General features: G+C 40.6%; 2 protein-coding genes across 2 annotated transcripts in view; one reads left to right on the forward strand and one right to left on the reverse strand.

The window, feature by feature from the left end:
• LOC129251166 (plasma membrane calcium-transporting ATPase 1) overlaps nucleotides 1-23,345 on the reverse strand; it is a 267,827-nt gene extending 244,482 nt beyond the window's left edge. Inside the window, exon 1 of the mRNA XM_054890525.1 lies at nucleotides 23,049-23,345. The gene's annotated coding sequence lies outside the window, so the exon portion shown is untranslated. The remainder of the gene's footprint in view (nucleotides 1-23,048) is intronic.
• On the forward strand, nucleotides 332-955 carry LOC129251173 (uncharacterized). The gene has a single exon (XM_054890534.1). It carries the CDS (start codon nucleotides 332-334, stop codon nucleotides 953-955), a length of 624 nt encoding a protein of 207 aa, XP_054746509.1.
• Nucleotides 23,346-23,990: the final 645 nt, after the last annotated feature.

Raw genomic sequence — 23,990 nt, forward strand, 5'->3', positions numbered from 1 at the left:
GCTAAAGCCATGGGGCAAAAGCGTGGTAATAAAGGTCCCTCGAGGTATAAACTTTACCAGAGGTCTCTCGGTATCCTTGGCAGGATTCGGAAAAACGAGACCGAAGCTAAAGTTTATCCCAAAGATGAGACCGACAAGGCAAGATGTCAAAAGGTGGTTGTTGAATACTTGGCATTCCAAGCCCCCAACAGGACAGATGCCAAAAAACGAAACCGCTCGCATGACGAAACGGGGAAGGTAACAAAGAAGCACAAGATATTGGATCAGGGTGCAGTTGCCTCTAAACCTACCTATCAAGCGATTTAGTGAGGTGGCACGGGACCATCTCCAAATGGCATTGGTAGACGAAACCTCTAACCGCGGAAAACCAGTGCTTGACAAATGGTCAGAGATTGAGGCACGGTTGTCTCGCACAGTCGTTGACCATGTCATGGCGAACCCGGAGGGTAAAACGCCAGGTTTCGACTCGGTGGAGGTAGTCCGCGGTTATCGTGTCACTAAATGCGATGACCAATTCTCACTGCATTTCTTGACAAACGTGATTGGTAAAATCCAGAACAGCTGGGAAGGATTCAAACTCAAGCTAATTCCGGCTAGCGAGATTCCACGAAGGCCGAGGGCTCGCATCTGGGTACCAAACATGGAGTTTGATGCCAATCAACGAATCCCCTACCTTCAGGCGCATAATCGCTCGGTGCCGATGACCGATTGGTCGATCATCACAGCGGAGGCTCCGCAAAGGCACAGCAGGTCATTCCTCCTTCTAATTACAGAAGAGAGTCTGGAACCACTGGAGAAAGTGGGAAACAAACTTCAGTTTGGGATCAGGAAGACCCAGCTGAAGATATTCCGTTCTGCAAACCCGGAAGAGGAGCAGGATGAGGTCGATGGTGCCAACGAACTGCTGACTGTCATGCAGCTAGATGACACCGAGTCCGAAAAAGGAAACCAATAAACATGGGTTTAAAGGTTGTCCAAATTAATCTGCAGCATTCACGGTGTGCAACGGACAACCAAACCGTTCTCCTGGCGGAGGAGGACGTGGACATCGCACTAATTCAGGAGCCCTGGGTGCGGATCACCGAGGTGAAAGGGTTCACTGGGAAAACCTACAATATCTACTATAAACGGATAGAAGGTAATACCAGAACATGTATTGTAGCTAAAAAACATTTAAACACATTTTTGATTCCATTATATATGTAGTTCACAGGACGTGACGGCTGTTGAGGTGGAAGCCACTGACGGAGTCAGAATAACGCTTGCCTCTGTATACATGGCACACGAAAGACCAGCACCGCCTGAGGAGGCTCGTAAACTTGTGCAGGAAAACCCGAACCAAACCCTGCTTCGCGGATGCGATGCCAATGCAAGGCATGCTCTATGGGGCAGCTCCGAAACAAACGACCGAGGTGAGTCTCTTTATGATTTCATAATTAACACTAACTTGTCGGTATGTAACAGGGGTAACACTCACTCATTCACCTAACCAAGGTTAGACAATTGGAGGGTCTCTGATAAAAGGTCTTTTTCGGATCACAGCTGGATCCTGTACGATCTGTATCCGTATAGGAATCCACTAAGAACCAACTGGAAAAGGTTCAGAAACATAGGCAATAAAAGGATAGGAGAGATTCCCATCCACAAAATCACTCTGACCGAAAACCTTGAGAGTAGGGTCACAACACTGGAGCAGGCATTTAGTAGGGCCTACAAAACGTCCTGCCCCATAAAATTTAGCAAAAAATCCCATCCCCCTTGGTGGAGCAGTGAGCTCTCAAAACTAAAGGAAAAATCTAGATCAACGTTTAACCTCAGCTACTCGACAGGAAATTGGCAATTGTACACAGAGAGTCGGAGACAGTACAAGAAGGCAATTAGGGCCGCCAAGAAAGAGAGCTGGAGCGAATTTTGTTCGTCAATCGAATCCACCAGGGATTCTGCCAGGCTTAGCCGTGTTCTGTCCAAAGATCATTCAATTGCTTCTTGGGTCAAGAAGCCTGATGGTACTTGGACAGCTACGACAGAGGAATCGCTAGAACTTCTGCTAAACACGCATTTCCCGGGGTGCAGCGTCCACGAAAGTGGGAGGGGAAGTATCAGTCGGAGCCAATATAATCCACAGCACCTCGCAAAAGAAATAATTACAAAGGAGAAAGTTACATGGGCAATTAAATCTTTTTCACCTTTTAAATCTCCGGGGGCAGATGGGATCATCCCAAAGATGTTACAGGAAACCTTGGACTGTATCCTACCATGGCTAGAGGAAATTTTTAAAGCGTGTTTAAACCTAGATCATATTCCAGATAGTTGGAAACTAGTCAAGGTCGTCTTCATTCCAAAAATAGGCAGGAGGGGACATGAATCAGCGAAGGACTATAGGCAAATCAGTCTTTCATCTTCCTTTGAAATACTTTTGGATATATATCTTAGAAGCTCTTTGGAGAGCTCTGGTATATCTACTGCACAACATGCGTACCTTAAAGGCAAATCTACGGAGACAGCGTTTCACGAGGTAATCCGAACAATAGAGAGCTCTCTAGAGAACAAACATTATACCATGGCGGCATCATTTTTGGATATAGAAGGCGCCTTCAACAATGTTAGTACAGATGCGATCCAACGTCGATAGACTTAAAGGTGGACAATTGCATCAGTAATTGGGTCATCTCTATGCTATAAACCAGGATCATCAAAGCTAATATGGGTAATATCAGTATAACCAAGAAGGTCCACAGAGGCACCCCACAGGGGGGAGTATTGTCTCCACTTCTCTGGTTATGCGTTATTAGCAAAGTCTTAACAAAACTTAATAGAGGTGGGTAAACGCGGTGGCGAACGCTGATGATGTGGTGTTAATGGCGTCAGGACTGTGTCCTAATACGATCAGTGGGATCATCCAAAGGGCATTAGGCGAGCTTAACTCTTGGGCCACAGGCTGTGGCCTAGGTTTAAACCCACGTAAAACAGAGCTTATGCTTTTCGCCACCAGATACAAGGTACCAATTTTTACCCTACCAAATATTAACGGACAAACTCTCTCACTATCACCCAGCGCAAAGTACTTAGGGGTAATTCTGGACTCCAAACTAAGCTGGAAATTAAATGTTGAAGAACGGGTAAGGAAGGCAGAAATTGCTTTATATGCATGTAAACGTATGCTTGGAAGAAGATGGGCTCTTCATCCTAAGCATACATTATGGCTGTATAAGACCGTTATACGACCTATTATATCGTATGGTTCGGTAGTTTGGTGGAAGGCTCTAGGGAGAGAGTACAATACCAAACTACTCGGCAGAATACAAAGATCAACATGTGCAATAACGGTCGGTGCAATCAGACCATGTCGTAGAGAGGCTCTCAATGCACTGACACACGTTATTCCAATAGACCTACATATTAAGAAGACGGCAACCATGAGTGCATTTAGGTTAAAAGAAGCGGGCCGCTGAAGAGAAAAAACTTATAGTCATGCTAGTCTATTATTGCGACAAACTCAGTCAATCTCGGTGAGAACTGACTACATCGTCCCGACGGTATCTTTCAATCGGAATTTTGCCACTCTCTTTCCAACTAAGGAAGAATGGAATAAGGGATTCTCTCTAAACAACTTCGACACTACAGTCTATACGGATGGAAGTAAAATGGGCTGCGGTGTTGGAGCTGGTATATATTCTCACAGACTTAAAATTGAGAAATCTGTGCGTCTCCCTAATACCAGCAGTGTCTTCCAGGCGGAAGTACTGGCAATTGGGGAAGCCTGTAGGCTACTAATCGCAGATTTCTCTTTTAAGGGTAATATCGCTATTCTCTCGGATAGCCAAGCTGCAATCCAGACACTGGGTTCGGCCACAACAACCTCCAAAGTGGTGGATCAAAGTAGGAATAGCCTCACCATCTTGAGTGAAAACCATAAAGTTATCTTAATCTGGGTCCCGGGACATCGGAACATTGAAGGTAACGAAAAAGCAGATGAACTGGCAAGAGGGGGATCTGCCATGAATAACGCTCTTGCAGAATCGGTACTCACACCTTTAGGTGCAGTCAAGAACACAATTTCCCAAAAATACCTCCGAATCGCAGACTGTAGGTGGAAAGTCAAGACGAAACGCAAAATTAGCAGAACGTTATGGCCCACCTACAACCTCAAGCAATCGTCGGCATTAATAAGAATGAAACGACGGGACGCCTGGAGACTAACGGCAGTCATAATTGGCTTTTGGTCTATCGGAGAACAAGCAGCCAAAATGGATATCCCTCACAATACATACTGTCACAGTTGCAAACAACCGGAGAAAAAGGAGACTATCTTCCATTTCCTCTGTGAATGCCCTGCCCTATGGAAGGACAGAATGTTAACCCTGGGACAACCGCTGTTCGAGAATCTCGAACCACTATCTGGCTTAGACGTTAACAACCTAATAAGGTTCCTTAACCGCACAGACTGGATATAGTTATGCTGTAAATAACGGTTAAACAAGTTGGTAACGAGGATGTGGCAACAAAATGGTGCGGAAGCGCTAGTTGGATTCTGTAAGAATCACCACTTTAACCAACCAACCAACCAACCAACGTTGGATGAGCGTCTCGCCTGTGTTTTTAACATCTCGCTAATTTGCGCTCACGCTCCGACGGAAGAGAAGGACGATGCGACCAAAAATTCCTCCTAGAAGCGTCTGGAACACTCCTCTGAGCGCTGCCCCCGCCACGACATAAAAATCGTCACACAGTTGGAAAATTCAGCCTGCACAACTAAACATCTGGTAACGGACAGAGGCTGATCGACTTCGCCGGGGCCCGAAACATGGTAGTCTGCAGCACCAGATTCCAGCATAAAAAGATACACCACGCTACCTGGCTGCCTCCTGATTGAAAAACACGATACCAGATCGACCATGTTGTGATAGATGGAAGACATGCTTCTAGTTTATTACATGTACGTACGATCCGATGACCCAACATCGACTCGGATCATTACCTTGTTGCAGCGAAACTGCGCATACGCCTGTGTGCAGCAAAAAACATGCATCTAACTACGCAAAGAATGTTCGACATCGAAAAGCTGCAATTGCAAACGAGAACCAGAAGGTTCGCCACTCGACTCTCACTCCTGCTTTCAGAGAGTGCTGCCCAACAAATCAGTACGCATGAGCAATGGAGCTAGAACAACATCAGCAATGGGGCTACAACAACAAAAATAGCAATGGAGCAACATTTCCCTACGTACCGCCGCCGAAGAAGAAATCGGATTCCGAAAAAACAGTTGGTGCGACGAGTAATGTCATGATGTCGCAGAAAGAAAGGATGTCACCTATAGAGCCACGCTGTGATCGGGGGCAGCGCGAGCCATGTGGGATCGCTACGGAGAGCTAAAAAATGAAGAGAGTCGTACCATCCGAAAGAAGAAACGATACACCGAAATACGTGAGTGCGAGGAGCTTGAGATGCTGGCCAATGGAGCAACGCCCGAAAGTTCTATCAGAAAGTTCGGTCGCTTACAGAAGGTTTCAAGAACAGGGCGTTTTCCTGTAAGAAGAAAGACGGCGAACTGGTGACAGAGATCCAGAGCAATCTTAAATTATGGGGAGAACACTTTTTGAACCTGTTAAATAGTGATAGCTGCGCATGTCACGGAGAATGTGAAGATCCCGATACCCCAATCGTCGACGATGGAATTGTCGTTCCACTACCCGACCATGACGAGGTGAGAATAGCGATAACGCGTCTAAAGAACAACAAAGCCACATACGCCGACGGACTGCCGGCTGAGCTATTCAAACATGGCGGCGAGGAGCTGGTAAGGTGCATACATCAGCTTCTATGCAAAATATTGTCGGATGAAAGCATGCCTGCCGATTGGAATTTAAGTGTGCTCTGCCCAATCCATAAGAAGGGCGATCCTGCAATCTGTGCCAATTACCGCATATGGTATACAAATAATATAGTATACAACAATTGTTTGTTGACATATTTTTATGTAGTGGTGTGGCATCAAAGTAAGCGTCTTAAACGAAAAAGTTAAACTGATTACTATTCTGCAGGCTTGTCTTTCTGGCAGAGAAACGAAATAAAAAGAACTTTGCATTCAACCCAATGTGCAGACTGTAAACAATTTTTAGTCGTAGATAAGCGTTGAAAACTGTAATAAATTGCAAAGCAATGTATTACTTTTCCAATTTTTACAGTTTTAAAAATTGATTTGAACTTGTAACAACGAGTTTGTATTAAATTTTACGGTAAAAGTGGATTCAATAGTGCGAAAAGAGATCATGAATCCATCGAGGATGACTAAAGTAGAGCCAGACCGTCGACATCGAAAAATAATGAAAACAACAAAAAAGTGAATGAAAAGTTTATCCATAACCGCAAATTAACCATCAGAGAGTTGGCAGAGGACTTGAATATTGCTTAATGACTTGGGTTTGCGCCAGGGGTGTTGATGTAAAATTGGTTCTACAGCAGCTAAATTTCATCCAGAAAAGAGACCACGTTGGTATCGCCAAAGACATGATTTCCAAGGTTGAATCCTCCCCAACGTTCATCAGACGCGTCATTACCGTAGAGGTGACGTGGGCTTATAAGTACGACACGCCATCCAGACATCATGCGAGTGAGTGGAGAACTTCGAATGAATCAAGACCTAAAAAAAACACGTCGTTTTCAGTCGAAAAAGAAAGCGATGCCTTTTATGAATTACTAGGGCATTATATTACAACACTCCACGGATTTTTGCCAAAGGATCAGATACTTAATTAGGACAATAATGTAGACGTGACGCAATTCGCAAAAATTTATGGATTTGTAAAAAGGAAATCGTGGATTTTCCATCATGATAACGCACCGTCGTACTGATTTTGAGTGATGGAAATATTTATTTTCACCTTTAGGCATGTCATTGCTTGTTTGTTGTATACTGCAGCTGTCTAGCTCGCAAGTGTCAAATATGATTGAAAACACGACGTTATTTGCAAACATTATAAATCTTCCGATAGGGTGATTAATTTCGTGGCTCCTTGCTCCATTAAAATAAGCAAATTGTTAGCAAGTCTATAACAACGTTTGTTGTTTTTTTGTTTTTTAAATGTCTGCTTGAATTTTAAAAAAGGAGACCCTGAAAATGTACTGTTTTCCAAGTCTCTTTTTCCCCCATTTTATTCGTTATTTTAGAGTTTACGGCGGCAGCCCTTTACGGACTACATTGTGGTCTATTTAGTGTTTTTCTTCAAGCATATGTTTTTTTTATAGTCACATCTCCGCAGAAGGAAATGCATTTTTTTGAACAACGTTGTGAAATATTTCAAACTTATTTCTAATATCAATGTTGTGTGGTTCAAACAGTGCGCTTATTGAAAAGAAGTCGAAATTTCCATGAAACGAAGAGAATTTTCATCTTGGCGACTATGTTAAAGAAAACTGTCTAATCTGAGGATCGGAAAACCCACACGTGATCGTTGAGAAGCCAATTCATCCAGAGAGTGACAGTTTGGTGTGGATTTCGGAGCGGTGGATTATTGGCCAATTTTTATTTGAAAATGTTGCTGACCCAGATAACTAATTTTTTGTGGCCCAAAATTGAAAATATGGATTGGGACGATCTTTTGTTTCAGCGAAATGGTGGGCCATGCCATACAACCCATGTCACAATCGATCTTTTGTGCGACAAGTTCGGTAATCCTGTTATTGCGTTATATGTTGGCCATCTTGGAGCTGCGACTTCACGCGGTTAGCTCTTTTCTGTGACGTACCGCGAAGGTCGCCAAGGTCGTAAGCGTGGTCGAAGGATTTATATCTGGCCAAAGATTGTCATTCTAACAGCATCCCCGAAAAATGTATGGGGAATTTTCATGCTGTTACAATCACAACAACAACCAAGGTCTTGGAAAACCGGATTAACAAGATACGCTACTGCGACCCAGCCACACTAATGAAATTGTATTCCATAAATAATGATAATTGTTTTCGAATAAACCAGCAATGTATCGAAACAAATTAATTTTGTGAATTTTTAAGGAGAACCCACTGAATGGACCACCCTGTGTAAGCCGTCATCGACTAACTAACATACACTATTGTGTATGTTTGAAGTTGATAAAAACCAAACTGATCAAAATGTTGAGTTACGATTGTTTCCACAAACGCTTTATCTTTTATTGTAACTTTTTATGTATATACAGGGTGGGCCATATAGCGTTTGCTTTTTGACCCACCTATTTTTTTGAGAATGGTAACACAAATGACATGTCAAATGTATTCATAATTTACTTAAAGGTTTGACATTTACTAAATGGGACGCTATACGCTTGAACAAAATTGGGAAATATTGAAAACCTATTTCCAAAGTGGTGAGTCTTCTTCTTTTATGATTTTCACATCGGTGGCTGCGTCAATAAGCAAAATTGTCGGCTTTGGGGCTTAGAAAATTCACACGTTACTGTAGAGAAGCAAATGCATCCACAATAAGTCTCTGTTTGGTGCGGTTTTTGGTCTGGCGGCATCATCGGGCCATTTTTTTTTCAAAAATGAGCGAGGAGCCGCGGTTACAGTAAATGGCGTTAACGTGACACGCTCAACGAGTTTTTGTTTCCAAAAATTCAATACGATGACATGGACGACATTTGGCTTCAACAGGACGGTGCAACTTGTCACACTGCCAAAGTTATACTCGAACTTTTGGCTACCGTTTTTGAAAACCGAATAATCAGCGCAAATTCCGATATCAATTGGCCGCCTCGGAGCTGTGATTTAAGCCTGTTGGACTATTTTTTGTGGGGAGCCGTTAAGGACAAATGCTATGCGAACCATCCAGAGACGATTGATGCTTTAAAACACGAAATCGAAGTTGCCATTCATCAAATTGGAGCCCAAACAATCGAAAATGTGCTTAAAAATTGGGTTGATTAAATGGCCCACTGTAAAGCCAGTTGTGGCAGTCATTTGAACGATATTATTTTTCATTCACAAATGACAATGTTCAGTCTTCAAAATAAAAAAAAAAAATTGGAAAATATATTGATTAGTTTTTTTTTATAGCCGATTCAAAAAGCAAATTTTACATGGCCCACCCTGTACTAGCTCCGAAAATAGTAAATAAACTTTAAATTTTAGTTCGGTTCTTAAGAGTATATAACTAACTGTAAATGTAAAAAAAAATAACTATTTAGTTTTTTTTTTCAATAAACAGCATAGCACGCAATTACTATTTTTTTTTTTAATTTTCTAAACTGCTCTCTTGTTTTAAGTGTCTCATAAATAAAAAAACAAAAAATTTTGAATGCTATCTACTAGATAATTCATTTATTATTTATTTATTTATTATTAAAGTCAAAACATACAACCATAGGTTATTTTTACAATGATTGACCTTAAGAATAGTTTACATAAAAGGATTAACAGCAAAATCAAAACTAAAATTAGAATTAAAATTACAGATAGTAGTAAAGAAGTATAAGTTGGAGAAAGTATTAGAAGGAAAGTAAGGTAAAAAATAGTAGTAGCAGGAGTAGGGATTAATGGGAAGAGATTTAAAGTACATTCAGCAATTTTCGGCAAGATAGCGAAGCAATTTATTTTTGAAACACGAGCTTTCTTTTAATTTTGTAAGGTAAGGTATTCCAAAGACGGACAGAGAACACAAAGTATTGACGTTCAGTCACCAAACAACTGTATTTCATCGGGACTAAGTTTAACGAACGGCAGGACTTTGAAGGCATAAGTCGATCTTTGAGGTATCTGGGTTTCTGAGTGTTTATAATCTTGTGGAGGAAAACTAAACATTTAAACCTAAGCAAGTCGTTAAAGGATACGGAAGCAATTTTTTTCGCAAATACTGAAATATGGTCATAACGTTTTTTACAGTACACGTATCTAGCAATGTTGTTATACAAAACATTAAGCTTACTACGACACACACTATCACAAGGAGTATATAACTCGCAACCATACAGTAACGTTGGTAACAAATACGTTTTAGCTAGTAGCAGTCGGGTGTTTACTGGTGTAAAATATTGGGTTGTCCATAAATTTCGGAGCATACCATAAACTTTGCCTATGACAGTAAAAATGTGGTTGCTCCATGTCAAAGTTCTATTAAATGTAACCCCTAGATTTTTAACATTGTCCACATATTTAATCGCAGCGCCATTTAGTTTGACTTGTGTATAGCCATCGAGCTTGATATATTTTTTGTAAATAACGATGCATTGGGACTTATCAGGATTGAGAATTAACCCATTTTCAGAAGCCCACTTGCTTGTGAGGCTCGAGTCAGAATTCATATTACTTATGCAAATGTCAATGCAGCTAATGGGACAACTAACATATAATTGAACGTCATCAGCATATACATGGACATCACTATATTTAATCACACCGAACAAATCGTTAATGTACAAGACAAATAAAAGAGGGCCAAGGATAGAGCCTTGAGGTACACCTCTGGTTACAGGGAGAAAGTTTGACATGGTATTATCAATACATACGGTTTGTAATCGGTCACTAAGATACGTTTCTATAAGAGTCAAGGCCGACGTTGAAAAGCTAAATAAGTTTTTAAGCTTCAGAATTAAGAGCTTATGGTCTACGGAGTCAAATGCCTTTGAATGGTCAAGTAGAGTTAGAAAGGTCACATGCTTTTTGTCAATGTTGAGCCTTATGTCATCAGACACTTTTAGGAGTGCTGTGGTGCAGCTCCTACTACATCTAAACCCCGACTGCAATGTGTTCACCAAGGCGTTGCTATTCAAAAACGTGTTTATTTGGCGATGCATAATACGCTCAAGAACTTTGGATAAGAACGGCAGTATTGCAATCGGGCGGTAGTCTCCATTCGCTTCATTCATTAATTCCGATCGAGAGTATCGTAAGCATAAGACGTTCACATCAAAAGAGGCGCCATCGTAGTGAGACATGATTGAAATAAAAATGGCTTCCACTTCTACCACCTCAGCTTCCCGGTCGCTTTGCCATGAAGTTAACAACAGAATATAACTTTAAAGTGTTTGCAGTCAGTAAAAAATACCCTGTATGCAGACATCATATACCTACGCTTTCTTTAATACGGTAATAAACGGTTCTTACTGTGCTATAGGCAGACAGGGTGACGTAGTTTCATGTTTCGTTTTAAATGCTTACAAAACTTTTGCATACAAGTACATACAGTGGCTCACAGAAGTATTTTGCATAATAGCGCGTATGTACAAATTTAAGATTTTGTATGTACTAAGTATCCGAAAATAAAAATGTTAATACTTACACGCATTATTGAGCACTGTCTTAGCAATTGGGCTACACATCATGCACAAAAATTGTACCGTTAGGTGCATATAACAAAAAACGTGCGTAGCAATGAAAATGTGTGCTCACAAAAGTATTTTGCTTATTGTTTATAGATACCGTTACTGGACGCAGTTCAGTTACTTTTTCTGTTTTCGCTGAAGTTGTGGCTACAAGTGCGTATTATAATCAATTTTATTTGTAATTGAGTTCATTTCGTTTGTAATTGTGGTACTGTGCATATCGGAAATGCCAAAGGGTAAAGAACTAACTACAGCTGAAAAAAAAATTATTTTACATCTCCATAATGAAGGAAAATCTACGAAATATATTTGCAATATGTTTAGTCGATGCCGCCAAATGATAGAAAATGTAATGAAACGGTGTAAAGAACGCGGTAATTTAGAAAATTTAACCCGTTTTGGTCGACCAAAGTTGCTAACTGAGAGAGAAGAACGCCAAATATTGAAAGAAAATCGCAAAAACCCACATTTATCAGCCCCAAAAATCAATGACAAAATAAAAGCAACCTTTCAGATTGAAGTATCCGGTGAGACAGTGCGCAGAGCCCTCAGAAGCAACAATATTCACGGTCGTGCAGCAAGGAAAAAACCACTGATTTCACAAGTCAATAAAGCAAAGCGGCTTTTATTCGCCAACACCTATAAAACCAAAAGTTTTGAGTTTTGGAAAACCGTCATATTTAGTGATGAAAGCAAATACAACATTTTTGGTCCGGACGGACGTCGTATGGTATGGCGGAAGCCAAATGAAGAGCTGCGATTAAAAAATGTTAAATCCACTGTTAAGCACGGTGGAGGTTCCGTCATGGTATGGGGTTGTATGTCGGCCCAAGGAGTCGGAAAGCTGGTGTTTATAGATGGAACGATGGATAAACATCTTTATTTGTCTATTCTCAAAGACAACTTACATTCCAGTGCAGAAAAAATGGGAATGTCGTCTAACCACTTTTTGTTTCAACACGACAACGACCCCAAGCATACAGCTCATGATGTCAAAATGTGGATACTTTTTAATACAAAACATTTGCCAACACCTCCTCAAAGTCCCGATATCAGCCCCATAGAAAATCTGTGGGCCTATCTCGAAGAAAGAGGGCGAGAACACAAAATTTCGTCAAAAAGTTACCTTAAAGATGTTTTACTCCAAGAATGGGAAAAATACCTCTTGACTTTTGTCGCAAGTTAATAGAATCTATGCCAAGGCGCTTGGAAGCAGTTTCTAAAAATAATGGTTATCATTCGAAATATTAAATTAATAGAAATTAGTATATTTGTACACCACCTAGTCAAAAGCAAAATACTTTTGTGAGCAATGAATTCTATTTTATTTTACTTTTTTTACGTTTACATTGGAACATATTTTTCTTTTAAAGTTTTAATACATTGTTTATGTAGATATAAGGTTTATGTTTAAGAATTTATGAAATAATTAACAAATGAATTTAAAAAATATACAGGAATTGAAGCGTGAACTTATTTGTCTTCTCATGCAAAATACTTTTGTGAGTCACTGTACATAAATGATGGAATTTAGTATGTTAGTCCCACTTATATAAGCTAACGCAACAGCTTACAAGAGCCCAAAAAAGTTGACCATTACCAACGCTTAACAACTACGCACGAGCAACCAAAGAACTGCTGACGCTTTATGAGCAGTTGACAAATTCAAGTAAACAACAGTTAGCAGCAATTGCCTAAAATCGAAGTCAGCAAAAACTAATAACAAGGGCACATGCAAGTGCAACGTGACGTGTGGCCAATAGCAGGTATAATTCTAAGTTAAAGAAGCAATTGTAATTAATCTTAAGTTGGATTCAAATCAATAGAGACAAAAGCGAACGCCGGCTCTTTTAAAAACGAAGTTTCGTAAATGAAACTTTAACTTATATTATAGCAATTAGATGGGAAAAACCAATAACAATTAAATGGGAAAAGTCAATAACAATTTAGACCGCTAGACAGAAACAGTTAAGATGGTGACAACCCGTGGAGATGGCCGAACACTTAAAAGTTTAATGGATAATGGGGAGTCCTCCTTCCAGGCATACATAAACACTCTTCAGCGGCACCTTTGTAGTTTACCTGGAGCAGTTAAAGAAAAACGCTACACATTCGTCGTTGAATAAGTGCGCGCTGCGGAAATCGACGCAAAGCAGGTACTATTTCCTTTATGCTTCCGCGAAGGAATATCCCCGTTTGTTGGCAGCGATAGCATAAATACGAGGCTACGATCGAGACACAGGAACACACAGTTGTTATCAAGAGGAACGCGCAGTTGTTGTCAGAAGTAACACAAGGTCGTTGGCAAACAAGTAAGACAGTCGCAGTGATACCCATGACTCAGAACACAAGACTGTTGGCAAGCAAGTAGCACAGACGCAGCTACACGCAGGACTCAGTAACACACGGCTATTGGCAAGCGAGTAAGACAGTCAGTTGTACTCACCAGATACTCGCGGTCAGAGACAGAAAATCGAACGCAGTCAGTTGTTGGACACAGTCAGTTAAACGTGTCAGTCTTATTTATTAAACAATCCAGTGATCGAAAACACAGGAGTTATTGAGAGACGTTATTTGGGTCAGGTCGTTCCAAATTCGTAACAATATGTGGGCTAAACACCAAAATGAAGAAACAACTTTTTTAATAGGAGTAGGCAGGCAATGGTAAACCTCCGAGTGTATTTCTGCCATGACAAAGCTCCTCATAAAAAATATCTGCTAGTCGGAGTCGGCTTTAAGCTGTATTTCCCTCTATTTGTGGAACAAAATCAAGACGCACACCAAAAATAGGAGGAGAAGCTCGACCAAACATCCAAGAAAGGTGTACGCGCAAATTCTATATATCTATATATGCATATATATATATATATATATTTATAGTTGAGTCTTGTATAGAACTTCTTCTTTTTTTTAATGGGCGCGATAACCGCTTACGCGATTTTGGTCCAGTTTAACAAAGTCCGCGGGCCTTTCTCGTGATAACTGGCGCCTGTTGGACACACCAAGTGAAGTCAAGCCCTTCTCCATCTGATCTTTCCAACGCAGAGGAAGCCTTTCTCTTCCTCTGCTACCACCAGCTGGTACCGAATCGAATACTTTGAGATCCAGAGCGTTTATATCCATTCGGACGACATGACACAGCCAACGTAGCCGCTGGGTCTTTATTCGCTGCGCTATGTCCATGTGGTCGTAAAGCTCATACAGCTCATCGCTCATTTTCCGTTGCCAATTTGCAAAGGTCCAAAAATCTTCCGCAGAATCTATCTCTCAAATACTCCAAGCGACGCTTCATCGCATGTTGTCATCGACCACGCTTCTTCGTTATACGTTAGAACGGGCATGATGAGAGCCTTTTGGAGTGTTCGTTTTGTTCGTCGAGAAAGGACTTTACTACTCAGTTTTGCCATTGCAAAAATTGCATATGACTGATGTCAGATAAGCGGGATAAACGGTTCAATAGACACGGCTGGTTTACTGAGGCGGCAGCCCTTGGTCACGAAAAAATTGAGTCATGCCGGTAACGTAGAACCGGCTGCAATGGGAATGGGAATACTCGTGCATGCCGGTTTGTGGGGCAGTACTCTCTGAGAGCAGGAGTGAGAGTCGAGTGGCGAATCTTCTGGCTGTTTGTTGTGATTCCAGCTTTTCGATGTCGAACATTTTTTGCGTAGTTAGATGCACGTTTTATGCTGCACAGATGCGTGTGCGTAGTTTGTCGATGTTTGATCCTCGGATCGTACGTACATCTAAAACACTAGAAGCGTGTCTTCCATATATCACAATATGATCGATCTGGCTTCGATTTTTTCGATCAGGAGACACCCACCTTGCTTGGTGTATTTTCTTAGGCTGAAATCTGGTGCTGGAGATTACCATGTTTCGGGCTCCGGCGAAATTCATCAGTCTCTGTCCGTTACCGGATGTTTAGTTTGCAGGCAGAATTTTCTGACTGTGTGACCAAAAATTCCTTCCTTGCCCAGGCTGGCGTTGAAGTCGCAAAGCACGATTTTTATGTCGTGGTGGGAGCAGCGCTCATAGGAACGTTCCAGGCGCTTCTAGGAGAAAACTCGTATTGTCTTTCTCTTCCGTCGGGGCGTTGGCGCAAATGAGCGGGATGTTGAAAAATCTCGTTTTAATGCGGATTATTATTGAATGTTCCGCACCCGCCTCTGTGTAGGAAAACATCGTACACTTAACTACACAAAGAATAAGATGCTGATATGCTGGCCAACAAGAATGTTCTACCAGAAAGCCCGGCAGCTTACTGAAGGTGTCAAGACCTGGGCGATTTCCAGTAAGAACAAGGGAGGGAACGCCTCTCAAACTTGTTAAACAGTGATAGCTGCGCATTTCACAGAGAATGTGAAGATTCCGATACCCCAATCGACGACGACAGAATTGACGTTCCGCTACCCGACCATGACGAGGTGAGAATAGCGACAACGCGGCTAAAGAACAGCAAAGCCGCGGGCGCCGACGGACTGCCGGCTGAGCTATTCAAACATGGCGGTGAGGAGCTGGTAAGGTGCATGCATCAACTCCTATGCAAAATATGGTCGGATGAAAGCATGCCTGCCGATTGTAATTTAAGTGTGCTCTGCCTAATCCATAAGAATGACAATCCTGCAATCTGTGCCAAATACCGCGGGATTAGTCTTCTAAATATCGCCTATAACGTTCTAGCGAGCGTATTGTGTGAAAGGCTGAAGCCCACCGTCAACCAACCGATTGGACCTTATCAGTGTGGCTTTACACTTGGAAAGTCTACCATCGACCAAATATTCACAATACGCCAAATCTTGCAAAAGACCCACGAAAGGAGAATCGACACACACCATCTTTTCGTCGATTTCAAAGCTGCATTCGACAGTACGAAGAGGAGTTATCTGTATGCCGCGATGTCTGAATTTGGTATCCCCACAAAACTAATACGACTTTGCAAGATGATGTTGCTCAACACCAGCAGCGCCGTCAGAATTGCGAAGGACCTCTCCGAGCCGTTTGCTACCAAACGAGGTTTCAGATACGGTGACTCGCTGTCGTGTGACTTCTTTAATCTGATGTTGGAGAGCATCGTACGAGCCGCAGAACTTAATCGCTCAGGCACAATACTTTATAAGAGCGTACAATTGCTGACGTATGCCGATGATATTGACATCATCGGCCTTAACAATCGCGCTGTTACTTCTGCCTTCTCCAAACTGGATAAGGAGGCAAAGCGAATGGGTTTGGTGGTGAACGAGGACAAAACGAAGTACCTCCTGTCTTCAAACAAATAGTCGGCGCACTCGCGTATCGGCGCCCACGTCACTGTTGACATTTATATTTTCGAGGTTGTAAAAGACTTCGTTTATTTAGGAACCAGCATTAACGCCGATAGCAATGTCAGCCTTGTAATCCAACGTAGAATCTCTCTTGCCAACAAGTGCTACTTTGGACTAAGTGAACAAAACTAACACTCTACAAGACTCTCATCATGCCCGTCCTAACGTATGGCGCAGAAGCTTCGACGATGACAACATGCGATGAAGCGACGCTTGGAGTGTCTGAGTGAAAGATTCTGCGGAAGATGTTTGGACCTTTGCAAGTTGGCAACTTCGAATATCGCAGACGATGGAACGATGAGCTGTATGAGCTTTACGACGACATAGACATAGCGCAGCGAATAAAGATCCAGCGACTACGTTGGCTGGGTCATGTCGCCCGAAAGGACGGTTATCGCGCCAATTAAGAAGAGAAGAAAGTTTAAAGCCAAATCTGAACGGCAAATGGTTTTTTATGAGCCGTTGTTGTTGCGGCCTGATGGTGGTGGGCGTTCGCGCCACGGGGGCGGTTGCGGGTACAGAGCTCTGCAGCAGGGGGCAACGAAGTCACGTGTCCACGGGTGGTGCGCAGCCAGAGTACTGGGCTCCTAACTGTTGAGGTTTGATGTGCCGGCAAATTCGACAATGACGCCGTAGAGGCAGGGGCCGCGTGGTGGCGGGACCAACACGTGGCCTCGAACCGTATGGACTCCTCCCTATGTATCTTAAGGCCTGAGCGCCACCCGTTGCACTTATTGCACCTAATCGAGATGGAGTTCGAGTGGAGCCGTTTGTGGGAAATGCAGCAATAGAATACTTCTGGTCCAGGGTTGGGTTAGATACCAGCCCTGAAGATAAGTATTTGGTGCAAACATTCCGCGCAGGATTGCTCCTGAGACGTTAGATTGGGGATGGGGTACGGTACACTACACAGTACTAGTTTCCTGGGGCGGCAGCTCTTAATCTGGAAGAACTTGAGTCATCCCGGTAACGTAGAACCGGCTGCCACAGGAATGAGAGAGAGATTTCGTTGCCAAGTACTGTCGTTCACTCCGGTGGACGAACGTCTCGCAATAATCCGCATCAACGCGAGATTATTTAACATCTCGCTCATTTGCGCCCACGCCACGACGGAAGACGACGATGAGACCAAAACCTCCTTCTATAAGCGCTGCCCTTGCAACGACATAGAAATCGTGCTTGGCGACTTCCACGCCAGAGTGAGCCAGGAGAGAATTATTGGTCCGAAGCATAGTACTCTGCAGCACCACATTCCAGCAAAAGAAAATACACCAAGCTACCTGGCTGTCTCTTAACCGAAAAACTAGATCGATCATGTTGTAATAGATCGAATATGTACGTATTCTAGATGTACGTACGATCCGGTGACCCAAAATCGACTCGTATCATTACCTTGTTGTAGGCAAACTACACACACGGCTCTGTGCAGCAAAAAACGTACATCTATCTACGCAAAGAATGTTCCGTGGACACGCAACTTCGTTGCCCCCTGCTGCAGAGCTCTGCACCCGCAACCGCCCTCTGCGGCGCGGCCGTCTGCCAACGTCAAGCCACAACAACTCTTGCGGAACGCACAGCAGGACCAGCACAGACAACACCACGCGTCCCTCACCCCCCCGAGATACGATCACACTCCCAAGGAGTTTTAAACTCCTACAACTAAACTGCAACGGACTTACGAGTAAGATTGACGAGATAGTCGACTTCATGAGCCGACATGGTATCAAGATAGCTGCGGTCCAAGAGACAACACGGTTTAGCGTTCATAGTCCACCTTACAGTGCAGTATCGTCCGGTTAGGCGATGCCGAACTCGAAATCTATAATATTTACATACCCCCTGTCACCTGCTGCCCGGCAGGATATCACCCTGATATTGGTGCGCGGAATTTACTCAGGACATCTTCACAGCCCTACCCATTCCCACCGAGCGTGATCGCCTACGCCAGGCCGATCCCGGGGATCCTCGAATAAAGGATCTCAATTCGGAGATCCGGCAACTGGTAACCCGACATAAGCGGACCAAATGGTTTGAGCATCTGAAGTCCTGCAACTTCACCTCTGGTGTGAGCAAGCTGTGGTCCACCGTAAGATCCCTGTCGAACCAGACGAAGCACAACGAAAAGGTCGATATCACCTTTAACGGTCGTACTTCGCCGGATCCGAAGAGATGCGCGAGCTACTTTAGTCGGCAATTTATACTGCATCCTCCGGTCGACAGATCCAAACGTTATGCCACCAGACGGTTGCACAAACTGACATACAACAGTGCACCGCTTGCTTTCTCCAGCGACGAGGTTCAGGGGGCCATCAAACATATGAAACCATCTAAAGCCATTGGCCCTGACGGACTAAACATGCTGATGCTGAAAAAGCTGGGTCCACTGGGAGTAGAATTTCTCACCAAGCTCTTCAACCTGTCTATGGCCACTCTCATCATTTCTGATAAGTGGAAATTAGGGAGAGTGTTATTTAAATTCTTTAGAAGCCCATTTGGAAAATAACCAATTACTATCGGAAAATGAAACTGAATTTAGACACCATAGCTGTGAGTTAGCACTAAATTTAGTGATCATGAGATGGAAAACAAAAGTTGCTGAACGAAAATGTATAGTGGCAGTCTTCCTAGACTTTCAGAGAGCATTTGAAAAAATCGACAGAAGCATTCCAATAAAAAAAATGACAAAAAACGAAATATGAAGAGTTCAACGAAATGGTTCGAAAGCTGCTTAAACAACAGAAGGCAGCTCACAAGGATTCGGATTGGATGTCTGGCCAAAAATCGTATTTTCTCGTCTTCTTACTACTTTATTTTTAGTTTACAGTGAGTCAATAAAGTTTAAGTACACCTTGTTATTTCTTACAAACGCTAAGAATTATCATAGTTATGTTAAAAAAACTGCATGCAATATCTTTGTATCATTAAAAGAGTACATTGTTGTCATGAAAACCGGTTTTGTTGTTGTTCCCGTTATACATTGTAGATGCATACGTAAAATAACCCTCAATGAGCGCTAAAATTACGCAAAAAAAGTTTAAGTACAACACGCAAATATGTATTGTTGCGTTGTTGTTTTTGTAAAAATAACGGATTTAAATTTGTTTGGGTTTTAGCGAACAAGTGTAGAAATGCGTTTGAAGCATTTTATTATTGATAATTTGTACATTTGTATACAGGCGCTGGTTCAAAGTGGACGAAATGGGAAAAGGTAAAGAAATATCGATGGAAATAAGAAAACTGATCATCAAATTGTATTTGGAAAAAAAATCATTGCGTGAAATTGGAAGAATTGTTGGAAAAACACATTCTAGCGTACAAAATATTATTAACTTTCACAACAGCAATGGAAATGTGCAAAAGAAACCACGTTCTGGTCGTCCAAAAAAAAATTTCCGAACGCGAAGAGAGATATATTTTGAATGTCATCAAAGCTGATTCCAAAAAATCTGCTCCAAAAATACGTGATGAATTGCTACAAGGAACTGCAACAAGCGTCAATCCTCAGACCATTAGAAATGTACTTCATTAAGCTGGTTACAATGGAAGAGTTCCACGTAGAAAACCTCTAATATCACCTGTTAATAAAAAAACGTTTGGATTTTGCAAAGGAGCACTTAGAAAAGCCAGATTCCTTTTGGGATAACGTATTATTCAGCGATGAATCTAAATATAATATTTATGGACCGGATGGAGCGACAAAGGTATGGAGAAAGCCTAATGAGGAGATGCAGATAAAAAATTTAATACCGACTGTCAAACACGGTGGTGGTAACATAATGATTTGGGGGTGTATGGCGGCAGCTGGTGTGGGTAAAATGGTCTTTATTGAAACTACTATGGATAAGCATTCATATCTAAGCATTTTACGCAGCAACCTTAAGCAAAGTGCAACGCAATCAGGGCTCGATGAAAATACATTTCTTTTTCAGCAGGATAACGACCCCAAGCACACGTCATATTTAGTTAAGGAATGGCTCCTTTACAACTGCATACTCCCCCACAATCACCGGACCTAAATCCCATTGAACATGTCTGGGATTTGTTAGAAAAAATAATTCGGAAACATAATATAACCTCAAAGGGATCGCTTAAAAATGCGTTATCAGAGGAGTGGGGCAAAATTGCAGAAAATGAAACTAAAAGGTTAGTGAGAAGCATGCGTAGACGCTTACAAGCTGTTATCGATGCAGGTGGAGGGCCAACAAAATATTAATTTATTCCACGTTTTTTGTTTTTGTTCTTTTTTTAATATTTTATTATATTCTACTATCCAAAAGTGAAAACCTCACTTGCCGGAGGCTTATAGTTTTTAAGTTATTTGAGTTTAAAAATTGTAAAATTGACCAAGAATCCTCCTATTTTGGTTACTACAACCAGCCGAAGTGCTGCCAGACATCGTATAAATAAACAATTTTAGAAGATAATAAATCGTTAGAAATACAAAATTTTACAAATTATTTCTATATTATATACGTCTATTCATATATATATGTATATATACATGTTTATTATTATTTATATACATATATATATTAATGCTTGATTTTCAGTAAAGTATGTTTGATTGTATGCATTTTGAATATATGATATATATATATGATATATATATTTTTAATCGCGCGATTTTTAATTCCAAATTTTCCCTATATTATGAATATATGATATATATATATACATATATATATTTAAAAATAAAGAAAAAAAGCGCGCGATTTTTTATTCCAAATTTTCACTATATTATGAATATATTATATATATTCTTTTTTATATATTAAATATCTATATATAAAAAAGAATAGTTAAAAAATTTTAAAAAGAATATATACACCTTAGAGGTTGTAAACCCCCATTCCCTCATATTCTAACAGAAAAGAGTGTGTGGAAATTATGTTCCTATGTTGCTTCGTTTTCAATCGCATTCTATTATTTTTTTTTTATTTTTTGCTTCTGGCAGCACTCCATTCAGCCATGCTTTTCAGTTATTGTAAATTTAGCTGGCATATTTGGAGTTAGCAACTTAAAAATGCAATATAAATGGTTAATTTCTGGTATAAATAAATAAAAAGAGTTAAAAACGTGTGTGTATGTTAATATAGTTTCAATATTTATTAAAATAAATGTGATAAATGCACTTATTCTATCAAAATTTGGTGAAGGTAAAAGACAAACTTTATCAACAAATAACTTAAAAACTATTATTAACAGAATAATGTTGGTGCTAGTTTTAGCAAAATAAGCACGAAATGAACATCTCCTGTGAATTTCATTGAAAAATTCGTAATATTTCTCTCAAAACAAGTGAGGGGAGAACACATGGAGTCGGAGCCTTTACTTTTATTATTATTACTTGGGCCAATATACGCACTGATTGTCACCCGCACTGACTTTTTAAACCAATTTTTGCATATGCAACACATAGACGATAAATACCCATATGAAAGTACCACTTATAAGAACTTGTGAATAACCTTAATATATTGATTAACTTTAGCGAATCAATAGATGTTGCAAAGGAAAGAAGAAATCAGGGTTGGCAGAGGAGGTAATCGCGCCAATTATTTATTTATCTAGTTGTTCATTGTCAATGACTTTCATGCTTACAAAATAAAAAAAATTAAACAAATATAGTATATAATATACGTCATTATAGAATACATGGTAAAAAGCCTCCTTGATTTCATACATAAATGAAGGTCTGTACCATCAAAAAAAAAAAAAAAAGATTACTATAAAGTAATTTTATGTAGGATACTCCGCCTTTATTGATTAATGCTCAGTATTGAAAAAAAAAAAAAAAAAAATAGTAGTCACTGTTCAAACTTAAAACGTAGGACATTTTATGTCGCCACATAGAAACATCTCAACTACACGTACGTGGTAAATCCACATGACACATTCATACGCATCTATGTAAGATACATACATATATATTATATCAACGATAAATATAGCACATGCCACCGAAACTCATCGGATGTGAATTTCTCCAAATTGGGTGATTTTGTACAATTTTTACAAAGGATCGCGACATTTTATAATAACCACATTTGCTTTATATACGAATAATCAATCCTTTCTTTGTACTTAATTCAATTTACTTTCCAGATTTTCACAAAATTTAAAGTATAAAATTCACTTGTAAAAAGAAATAGTTGTCTGAGTTTTCTCAATTTTAAATCCCAGTCCACCTGCTCAAACTAAGCCAAATTCCAAATACGCGCATGCAAAACTAATTGTTTTAATTATACGCAATTATTTCTGATTTTTAATTTGAATTGTTTATAACATACAAATTTGAGTTTTTGCAACTCAATATGAAGTAAATAAGCCAGTACAAATGGGCATGATAATTTACCACTATTATGTAGCAATAATTTACAAAAAACAATGAATAAAAATATATGTAACCACAAAACGAAATTATGCTAACCGTGTCGTAGACAATGTAGGCAATTACGACGAACGAGACGGATAAAAATAAAGGAACAAACGAGACGGCACATACACGGCACAAAACGACGGCACACAACGTGCAGTACGAACTGTAAGAATTCTACTGCGTACCTACGATACCAGAAACGCGTTTGTATGCTCGTTGTGAAGTACGAATTGAGCAGTTTTGTTGTTACAACGTGTGTATGTAGCTGCTAATGGCTTATTATTGGGAAATTTGTGCACACAGACAAATTTTTACACAGAGAAGCCACCAACGCGTGTCTTAATACTTCAGAAAAATTTGTAGAACTGAGTCGAAGAAAAAGGCAATGAACACAAAAATTTGTATGAGATTGTCAAGAGTAATATATCGCTATTAGAAATGGAAGAAAAGAGACATAGTACAATTTTTGGGCAAATGAGTGTAAATTTGAACTGCTTTCGCAAAAGAGAGCAAACTGCCCGGCGGCGCGGGAACACAAAACAATTTTTGTGACAGAAAAAACGTCAAATAACTACAAACACTTAAATTTGTTTGTAGGTACATACATATATAAAAGTGAATTTTGTTTTTCGAGGGTTTAGAAATTCAATCAAGTGATAGGGAAGGGAATAAATTTCACTTCATAAATTTTACCACAATCAATTCTAATACGCGAGTTTAACAAGGATGATAGAATATAACGTTTGGCCATCCGAAGTACAATTACGAAATCTCAAGCAAGGAATTGGCGATGTGTAAAACAAAAAATTAATTCGCCTTGTTTTATTCTGTGCTGACAGCTACATGGACACATCGAAAGAGAAAAAAACAACTGATTTACAAACACCATCTTCAATAGATTCGCCTTGACACCAAGGATGATACATTACAAGGGGGGGGCGGCGTGGTAACGCCCACTACGCTCAAAAGAGAGAGCAAGGTCACACTATTATA

The sequence above is a fragment of the Anastrepha obliqua genome, unplaced genomic scaffold, assembly GCF_027943255.1.
Source record: "Anastrepha obliqua isolate idAnaObli1 unplaced genomic scaffold, idAnaObli1_1.0 ptg000009l, whole genome shotgun sequence".
NCBI lineage: Eukaryota > Metazoa > Arthropoda > Insecta > Diptera > Tephritidae > Anastrepha > Anastrepha obliqua.

Coding starts and splice junctions, on each gene's coding strand:
- LOC129251173 (XM_054890534.1), top strand. CDS start 332: ATGGCATTGGTAGACGAAACCTCTAACCGCGGAAAACCAGTGCTTGAC.